The sequence below is a fragment of the Poromitra crassiceps genome (assembly GCF_964638095.1).
Source record: "Poromitra crassiceps genome assembly, chromosome: 2".
Taxonomy (NCBI): domain Eukaryota; kingdom Metazoa; phylum Chordata; class Actinopteri; order Beryciformes; family Melamphaidae; genus Poromitra; species Poromitra crassiceps.
Window position 1 is genome coordinate 83,484,867 of NC_139624.1, and position 10,365 is coordinate 83,495,231.

At 48.1% G+C, this 10,365-nt stretch overlaps 1 protein-coding gene across 2 annotated transcripts in view; it reads right to left on the bottom strand.

Moving 5' to 3' along the window:
* plcd1a (phospholipase C, delta 1a) overlaps nucleotides 1-7,370 on the bottom strand; it is a 35,633-nt gene extending 28,263 nt beyond the window's left edge. Inside the window, exon 1 of one of the 2 annotated variants that reach the window (XM_083655033.1) lies at nucleotides 7,173-7,370. In XM_083655033.1, coding sequence (XP_083511159.1) covers nucleotides 7,173-7,203 — 31 coding nt within the window. In that variant the 5' untranslated portion in view covers nucleotides 7,204-7,370. Of the gene's footprint in view, nucleotides 1-5,601; nucleotides 5,704-7,172 lie in introns of those variants that run through there. The other variant, XM_083655032.1, reaches the window with a different exon arrangement.
* Between the last annotated feature and the right edge of the window lie 2,995 nt (nucleotides 7,371-10,365).

The following is a 10,365-nucleotide window of genomic DNA, read 5'->3' on the forward strand; positions in this document are numbered from 1 at the left end:
CCGCTCACAGGACGGTAATTATCTTACCGTCCCTAAAATTAAGAAAAAATCAGCAGGTAGCAGAGCATTTTCTTACCGTGCTCCACATCTCTGGAACCAGCTTCCTCTGTCAGTTAGGGAAGCTGGCTCCATTGAAATCTTCAAAACTAGACTCAAAACCCATTTATTCTCCCAATCATTTGGTTGTGCTTGATGGTTATGTTTGATGATGTCATTCTCTAGAAATATTTATTAGCTCTTGAGTACATACAATCCTGAATTGCTGAGCGGGCTGTCTCAAGCCAGCAATATCAGTATAAACTTAGACTTGACCTAATTTAAATAATATGGCATCAGTCGACCCAGTAGCCTAGATAGAAAATCAAATAGTTGGTGAATAAACTTAGTCCTGAACTGCTGAGCGGGCTATCTCAAGCCAGCAGTATCAGTATAAACTTAGACTGGACCTAATTTAATAATATGGCATCAGCCGATCCAGTAGCTCAGATATAAAATCAAATAGCTGGTGAATAAACTTAGTCCTGAACTGCTGAGCGGGCTATCTCAAGCCAGCAGTATCAGTATAAACTTAGACTTGACCTAATTTAATTTAATAATATGGCATCAGCCGATCCAATAGCTCAGATATAAAATCAAATAGCTGGTGAATAAACTTAGTCCTGAACTGCTGAGCGGGCTATCACAAGCCAGCAGTATCAATATAAACTTAGACTTGACCTAATTTAATAATATGGCATCAGCCGATCCAGTAGCTTGGATATAAAATCAAATAGCTGGTGAATAAACTTAGTCCTGAACTGCTGAGCGGGCTATCTCAAGCCAGCAGTATCAGTATAAACTTAGACTTGACCTAATTTAATAATATGGCATCAGCCGACCCAGTAGCTCAGATATAAAATCAAATAGCTGGTGAATAAACTTAGTCCTGAACTGCTGAGCGGGCTATCTCAAGCCAGCAGTATCAGTATAAACTTAGACTTGACCTAATTTAATAATATGGCATCAGCCGATCCAGTAGCTCAGATAGAAAATCTAATAGCTGGTGAATAAACTTAGTCCTGAACTGCTGAGCGGGCTATCACAAGCCAGCAGTATCAGTCTAAACTTAGACCTAGACTACCTAGACCTGAATTAGCAGTATAATATTAGTCATCCTAAATAATCCTAATAAATTTTGATTTGACCTAATTTTATTGTTGTCTATAGAGTTAGTTCCACCTCTGCGCAGATTCCCCCACTCTCTTCTCTCTCTCCCCCTGAGGTGTCCTTCATTGGCCTGACGTACACCCCGCCGCTGCAGCCCTAGGTCCGGCCGTCATCGCCCTAGCCACCTGTCGTCACTCTAGGCCATCTACCCACTACTCCTTCTACTGTCTGACACCCCGGGCTCATCACCATCACCGACCCCTATCCTCATCATCCTGGTCACCTGCTTGCCTAAGGGAAGGGGGGGGCGCCCCCCCAGCCCCCCCCCCCCCCCCCCCCGCCGCCTCATCATCACCTCCAACTCCTATCCTCCCCTCCTCTTAATCATCACCTCCGACTCCTATCCTCCCCTCCCCTCCTCTTAATCCATGTCACCAACGCGGACTCATGGATTCCTCAGATCATCCTCATGGAACTCCCAATCTTGTTACCCCTTTTTTCACCTAGCTAATTAACTAGTATTCTCTAAACCTACGAACACTTAAAGACTACATTTCTTTTTGGACTCTACTTTTTAGATTTTCAACTCCCTTCCCTGATCTTAGGATAATTTAAAAACTACATTTTTATATCCCTTCTGTTGGACTCTTTTTTACATTTTCAATTTTCTGTTCTCTTGTAAATTTTATTTCCATAATAAACCATTCACAGACTTTCATTATCGGAAACTCTGTGCATGGTTTAGCCCGGCATCTCTCGGCCTGTCTCGGAGGGGAGTCCCCGGATGGGGGTCCGTTGCTGTGGCCTGGGTGGGCCCGTCCCCCGCGTGGCCTGCTCTCACGCTCTCACTATGTCACTATGCTGGTGGCTGGGGGCTGGGGGGGCGGGTCGTGTGGGGGCTGGGTCCGCCCGGGCCGCAGCAATGGGCCCCTATAGCACAACGACCTCACAAGGTTCCTCCTCAGCCAAGTCACTGGGGCAATCCATGTGGCGATCCATGTGTGGATTGCCACCATATGGTGGAAAGGTTTTCTTGCGTTCACTGGGGGTGAGGGGGCGCCGCTGTGTCCTGGCCTGGCCTTCCCTCCCACGCCTTATGTGGGCGGGGGCCGGGTCGGGGGGCATCGGTGCTCTTCATCACTGGTCGAGGGCTGCCGGTTGGTTTAGAACAGCTTAGGTAGGCGATAGATTAGCTACAGCCTAAGGCTGACCTGTTATAGTGTTCAGGCTAAAATCAGACTAGAGCAGAGTAGGATAGGCCAGATTAGGCTGTAGATTAGCTAGATACTATGTCCCAGTTAGCTCTGGTTAATGCTTAGAGTAGTCAGTTGTCTGATCTTCTCCCCCCCCCCTCTCTTTCCCCCTTCCCCCGCTTCTTCCCTTCTTCCCCCTTCCTGTTCTCCTCTCTTTCCATGCTCTTTCCTCCCCCACATCCCACCGCCCCCCCCTCCCTTCTCCTGCTCTCTCCTCCTTCTCCCCCCCTCTGCTCCTTCTCCTCTTCTCCCCTATTTTCCTGAATCCCTGCCACTTCCTGCTCTCCCCTCTCTCACATTCCCCCTGCTCTCCTTCCCCTGCACCCTCCCACCTCTCCTTCTCTGCCTCTCTCCTCCTCTCTGTCCTCTCCCCTCTCTCACATTCCCCCTGCTCTCCTTCCCCTGCACCCTCCCACCTCTCCTTCTCTGTTCTCTCCTCCTCCACATTTCCCATTTTCTCCCCACCCTCGCCCTAATCCGGGCCCGTATCCTACTCCCTCCCTCCACCCTAGACCCTACCTCTACTCTGCCTCCCCTGTACCCTTCCACCTCTCCTTCTCTGTTCTCTCCTCCTCTCTGTCCTCTCCCCTCTCTCACATTCCCGCTGCTTTCCTTCCCCTGCACCCTCCCACCTCTCCTTCTCTGTTCTCTCCTCCTCTCTGCCCTCTCCTCCCTCTCACATTCCCCCTGCTCTCCCTCCCCTGCACCCTCCCACCTCTCCTTCTCTGTTCTTTCCTCCTCCACATTTCCCATTTCTCCCCACCCTCGCCCTAATCCGGGCCCGGATCCTACTCCCTCCCCTCCCCCAACCCTAGACCCTACCTCTACCCTGGCTCTCCCTCCCCTGCACCCTCATCTCTCCTCCTCTGTTCTCTCCTCCTCCACATTTCCTATTTTCTCCCCACCTCCCCCCTCTCCTCCCTCACATCCCCCCGCTCTCCCTCCCTCCTCCACTCTCCTGCTTTCTCCTCTTCCCGGTGTTCTTCCCCTTCCCCCTTTCCCCCACTACTCTAAAGCATAGTACACATTTTACTCCAAAGCATGGCACCCACTCTATCCTCTCCAATATTCCGCCACTATTTAAAGCATGGCATAGCATGGCAATATTCCGCCACTATTTAAAGCATGGCACCCATGCTCTTAGTATTTCGCCACTATTCAAAGCATGGCACCCACTCTTCCCTAAAGCAAGGCACCCATAAGCTCTATATGTGAACATGTGCTTATCTGGCAAAAGGACTCATTACTAAAGGCTTGCAGCCAATTAAATTAGGCATAGTTTGGTTGCTTAGAAATTGACATATGTCCGTTTGCAAGATGTGCGTCTATATTTCTCATTCTCTCCCCACCTCCTCCCTCCCCCTGCTCTCTTCTCCCCCACACCCCTCCCCCTTCCCCTCTCCTGCTCTCTCCTCTTGCTCCTTCCCCACCTCCTATACCCTCCAACATCTCCCATTCCCTCTCCACCCCATCACGCTCTCACATTCCCCCTGCTCTTCCCCCTTCTCCTGCTCTCTCCTCTGCTCTCTCTTCATTTCTATATTTTCTATATTATCAATTGTTCAAATGTTATCTTTATTCTGTATATTCTTGTTACTGTGTGTTAGCTAGAATCAGCTAGACATACTTTCTGTGAAGCCCTCTGAGACATGCTTGTGAATTAGGGCTATATAAATAAACTTGACTTGACTTGACTTGACTTTACTGTGAAGGAGAGGAACACTTTGGAAGTCACCCTCGAGCTCCAAGTTACAAGGGTGTGATAGAGAAGGGAGTATCATTCTCAAAAGACAGCCACACAAAATAGTTTCCAATGTGTAACACTTCCCCATTACAAATCATTGGTGTGATTCATACTTTGTAGGGAGCATATGAGAATCAGATGACTTCCGGTTTCTTTGTTGTTTGAGCTTAGTAATCAGTTTGAGCTGCATTGCTGAAATGATCTTGAACTAGGGTTGAACAGTACCTTGGCAACATCTTAGGCAAGGCAAGGAGATGCCTCCAGCCAGAGAGTCACACATTTTTAAACTGAGAGTCCTCTCTATCCAAGCTTTGGGGCAACATAGTGCTATGCTTTAATTTATCATTTTGATTTCAATTAAATGAGCAGTCTGGGATTAAAAGAGCTCCAGAGGTCAAGAATATGACAGCGTAATGCACCATTCACATGCACAGATGCTCCCAAGGCCCCGTCTACGAGGGTTACATGAAAAGCTGACGTGGTGAATGAAAAGGTTTTCCCTTTTCTGTCACATGAGACGATCCTCTCACCTGTTGCCAGGGGAGGGTGTTTCTATATCAAACAAAGGCTGAAGAAGAGAGGGCTGAATTTCCTGCTTTAAGAGAAAGCACAGCTTCCATGGAGCCTACTACACCACACTCAAGGACTGCAAATGTGTATGTTGTTGTTGTTGTTGTTGTTGTTGTTGTTGTTGTTGTTGTTGTTCTTTGCCCTGGATGGACTCTATAAGGGCAAAATGTACACTATATTTTCATGGTAGAATTTCCACATTGTATTTTATAGCAGAGCACTCTAATGCATTTCTCTCTCTCTCTCTCTCTCTCTCTCTCTCTCTCTCTCTCTCTCTCTCAGAATGCACAGAATGCACTGAGGGAGCCCCTAGACTACACAGAATGTGGTGTTTAACAGAAATAGCACAGTAGGCTTCCTTGGGGGTTATAATGGTTAATTGAAAAAAGTTCATAAACCTTTATTTAACCAGGAATATTCCCATTGAGATTCAGAGTCTCTTTTATAAGGGAGGCCTGGGCCTGGCCAAGATACATAAAGCCTTAGGATGTGCGTGCCCTTTCATTTAAGAAACAGCACAGGGCAGGATGGGACAGGACGGCCGTTGGTAATTGGTTAAAGAACACAACAGCCTAAAATGCCCCTCCAGTCCTCCTGAGCCACAAGCGAGCAACTTTAAAGAATCCACTGTTGCAGGCAAGCCTTTAAAAGCATCTGTTGCCCAGCTGACAGCAGCACACATGTAGGCTACTAACGTTTATTATATCGCAGATTGATTAAAATAGTAGGTTATGGTTACGCGTGATCCTGGTGTGATCACGTGTAATGTGTTTTCAAAACAAATTATGATTTTCTAACATCCGGTTCTCTAATAAATCGAAGTGCAGGTCGTTCATTTGCACACCCGTCCGTCCGACCAGGTGAATGGAGCACATTTTGTCAACTTACCTAGGCGTTTTCCATTCTCCTGCGCTACTTTTCTCACATGTTCCTGAAACACCTGCTCCTGCGATTTTGTCCTTTTCGGTCGTCTATGCAAACAAGACATGGCCGAATATGTATGTCTCTGCTGTAAAATATCCAGTCGGGCTTTTTTCCGCTTTTCTGTGGAGGCAGGCTACGTAGCCTCATGGGGCGGGTTTAACTCTCTCCTGCTCTCCGTTATAACAGTGCTATGTCTTTCCCTCTTTTCCCATCCGAGATGGCCTGTTCCTACACTGCAAAAAATGTCCAGTTTTAAAATCAGACTTCCACTTTCCCCCCCAAAACAGTGTATGTTTCAGGAAATGTAAGCGCCAATAGCATAAATAAGTAAAATAAGTAGACAAACAGTTTGCAGTTTCCTCCACCTTGCTTTAAATAAAATAATAACATTTAATTAGTCAACTGATGAAATGACGGCTACAATTAATGTTTTTGCACTGTAATTGCAGTCAGAGCGCGCAGGTAGAATTAGCAGACTTGTAGGGACAAGAAATAGAGTTGATCATGCTGAGGACAGAGGTGATCACATGGATGGCACATATACAATTTAATTAATTGTATATACAATTAGTGCACTGAAATGTCAAGTTTTAATCTTGAAATAGGCCTAGCCTAGCCTACTGAAGAATCCAGTTAAAACTAATATCAATAGGCTATTGCACTAATGAGCTATGAAATACTGCCATCCTATGGTGGAAATATAAAATAGCCTACAACCTTCTTAATCTATAAAACAAGCATACTTTTGAACAGTCTCACATTTGAATTAGATAGGCTAACAATCTAATTCAAATGTGAGACTGTTCAAAAGTGTGTGTGTGTGTGTGTGTGTGTGTGTGTGTGTGTGTGTGTGTGTGTGTGTGTGTGTGTGTGTGTGTGTGTGTGTGTGTGTGTGTGTGTGTGTGTGCGTGTCTGCGTGTGTGCGTGTATGCGTGTGTGCGTGTGTGCGTGTGTGTGTGTGTGTGTGTGTGTGTGTGTGTGTGTGTGTGTGTGTGTGTGTGTGTGTGTGTGTGTGAAACAAATTATTACAATATGAGGTGGCACCTGGCTGCATTCGTCTGCCGCTGTGGGAAACATGATCTTGGCAGTGGCACCACAAATCACAATGCTAAACAAAACTACTACGTGTAGGCTATTATCTCGAGGAAGAGGTACAAGTTAGTTAATTACTGTAATTAAAGCACTGATTTAAACGTTCGAGTTTCCCCTATAGCTATAGGCTATAAAGTTTGATAGCACTTGTCTAGCCCATGAATGTAGGCTGCCATGAGGATTTGAGCCCATGAAGTGGAAAACCTCGCAAATAAAAGCCTGCGCTACTGAGTTTAGCCCCCCCCCCCTGAGTTTAGATGATGATGCCCCCCCCCCCCCCCCCCCCCACCCCCCCCACACACACACACACACAAAGTATGGAAACAGTCAGCATGCAATGCGCACTTGTGGCACTATTTGGAGCAAATCGCTGACAGATAAAGCTGCCTGCTGACTGTAGGCTATAGCCTATAGTTTCCCAAATTCCCCGCTGACTCACTCACCGTGTTTTCCAGCTGTGCCGTTTCGTTCCATTCTGATTTACTATGTGGTCAGAAGTCACCACACGCAGATGAGGCTGAAGTCCTCTTCTCTTCCTATGGGCCCAACTAGCACAGTAGGCTACAGGCAGTTTATTGTAGACTATTAATGAAAAGCACACTGTATGCTACTTCTTGTGTCAGGAGAAGTCCATGCGTCCCCCTGTGAGCCAGCCTAGACAGTGCGCACTAAATGCCAACCCGCTCTATGCGCCTTCAGTCCACACCCACTGCTCCACCGGTCTGACGGGCACCACTGTTTGTATAGGCCTATGGCTTTGCTTCAGTTGACGAAACTACACCTTTGGCGTGGAATTTATGGAATTTTAGCAATAGACTAAAAATAAACACAATACATAAGACACGTACTTATTATGTAACCCATAATAAGTATGGGCTAAATTATGTAAGTTAATAATATAGTGGACAATGTTATTATGGTATTTTGGGATCAACTGTGATTTGTTTGTGGCTGCTGGTAGCCCATATGCATGCGACAGGCCTGGTAGTTTTGGTGTGGGTCCACTTGCTGCTTCTCCCTCCACTTGATGTATGCTACCAGTTTCATATTTATGTTTGGAATATCCTCACCTCAGTCTGTCTGGTCATCAAAATGAAGCATCACAGTAGGCTATGTTAACTTCTTCCCAATGAACATAATGTAGCGAATCGGTGTTACACGTATTGTGGGGTTTCCGTGTGTTAACTAGGAACTGATATGTGTGGGTGTGTTCCTAGGGGGAAGGGGATATATGTGACCAGCGGCCGGGGCGGAAGGCAGTCAGGCTATGTGAGCGAGCTGGCCGGGTGGTTGCATGAAGAGCTAGCAGCTAGGATCTGTTGTGAAGCCAAGAATAAAAGCCTGTACCAACTTCAAGTCTCCGGTTCCTTGTAACGAATACCCGATCCGTTACATTGGTGTCAGAAGTGGGATCGATAACCCTCTGTGACGGCCGAGAAGGGAGAGGGTGAGAGGAGGAACGGCAAAAGAGACTGTGTGCGGTGCGGCTTTTGGGCTCAAGACCTAGCGCTAGTAAGTTAGCTACCAGGGGTGCTAACTGCTAACTGCTAGCTGCTAAGACCACGTGCGATGGTGCGCGGAGAATGGCCATCGGTGAACGGGAGGAAAGGGGAGGTGACGGCGGGGATCAGCTCGATGCTGGCGGGCATGGAGGCCCGTGTGTTGAGAGAGGTCGGACGGCTGGTGGAAGAGACTCCTGCCTGGGCAGTAGAGGTGATGCGGGCGCTGCGGGAAGTCATGCAGCGGGTTGATTTGATGAGCGCGGAGGTAATGCAGCGGGGAGAGCGGCCGGAGGAGCCACGGAAGAGACTGTGTTGGACCTGCGGAGAGCCGGGCCACGTGGCGAGGTGGTGCCGAGGCGGTCCCGGGAGACGGACCGGGTATGCGGGACAACGACATGGACAGCAGGGAGCCTGCTGGGCATGTGGCTCGATCGGACATCTAGCCAAAGAGTGTCGAGAAGCTGTCGGGGACTGGAAGACAGCGAGAGAGGAGAGACGTGCAGGCGGCGGACAGGTGAGGCTTTGTTGGACTTGCCAGTCGCCGGAGCACTTGGCCAGGGACTGCACTGAGAGTGTGGAGGCCGGAGGTGAGACACGGGCTGGGGAGAGTGTGAGCAGCCGGGGAGAAGAGAACGTTGTGACGGATAGGAGAACGGTGCTGCAGGGGAACAGCCAGAGGGAAGAGAGGGACATCGTCTGCAGCGTTGTTACAGTCGGGAGAGCGACGCTCGTGTCTCCGAGTGAGCGAGGGGGGTTACCGCCGGGGGAACCGGCCCAGCCTAACCGCTATACACCCCCTAACGTTGCACTGCGGAGAGCCGAGGGGAAGATCGACGCCGGTGGTGTTCGCTCTGCTGTCCTCAACAAGCCGCCCCCTGGAGGAGGGGGACGGAAAAACGAGCGAGTGTGAGGCTGGGAGGACGACGCCAGGGTCATCTGGAGAGTCGACGGGCGCGAGTGGAGACGCGGGCAGGCGGAGGACGCGGATGTCGGTCCGGTGCTCGCGGAAGAGACACTCCGCCGTGTTCGTGCATTTGGCTACTGGGACAAACAAAAGGGGGGACCGAAAAGAGTGCTTCAGGTGGGACAGAAGCTGGGAAAAAGGGGGGATGGAAATGGGGTTTAAAAGAAAAGTTAAGGAAAATGTGGGGGCTTGTGTTTGAATTGAAATGTGTGAAAAAGAAAGGAAATAATGAAAAACTAGACATTATGGAGTGCCTAATGGGAAACTAGACATTATGGGGGTACCTAATGGAAAACTAGACATTACGGAGTACCTAATGAAAACCTGGACATTATGACGGGGGTGCTGAAAAGAAAAGACTGTTGTTGGGGAATTAGAATTTGATGTGATGGGAAAAATGTTGTGTTGGGTGTGTTTTGGTACAGGGGGATATGTGTGTGGGTTGTGCATGTCGCGTGGAAGCGACATTAAAGTTGGGTGGGGGAAATGTAGCGAATCGGTGTTACACGTATTGTGGGGTTTCCGTGTGTTAACTAGGAACTGATATGTGTGGGTGTGTTCCTAGGGGGAAGGGGATATATGTGACCAGCGGCCGGGGCGGAAGGCAGTCAGGCTATGTGAGCGAGCTGGCCGGGTGGTTGCATGAAGAGCTAGCAGCTAGGATCTGTTGTGAAGCCAAGAATAAAAGCCTGTACCAACTTCAAGTCTCCGGTTCCTTGTAACGAATACCCGATCCGTTACAATATAATGGACATATTGAAACTGAGCCATACTGCTTTGTAAACTGGAACCCAACTCTAAAGCAAGAATACAGAATGTGTTAATTAACTCTGAAATGTTAAAATCAACACTGTCAGTGTTTAGTCCAATCAATAGCCTATTCAGAAATTTGCTATTGAATCGAAATAATTCCATATGTATTTATTTATATTTTTTATTATATGGAGAGAAGCCTTTTGACATTAGTGCTTTGGGCATAGAAGCCTATGCTCCCTATTAGAATGTTACAGCATAAAGAGTGAGACAGATGCCTCTTTGTGTGTCTCTCTATTAACCGTATCTGCCAACCAGTTCTGTCCTATGAACTCTCGTGCTGGGTAGGCCTGGGTAGGCCTTGTGAAATAACAGTCTGTTTGGCAAACTACAAGGATCGAGCTACAAAGTGACCTC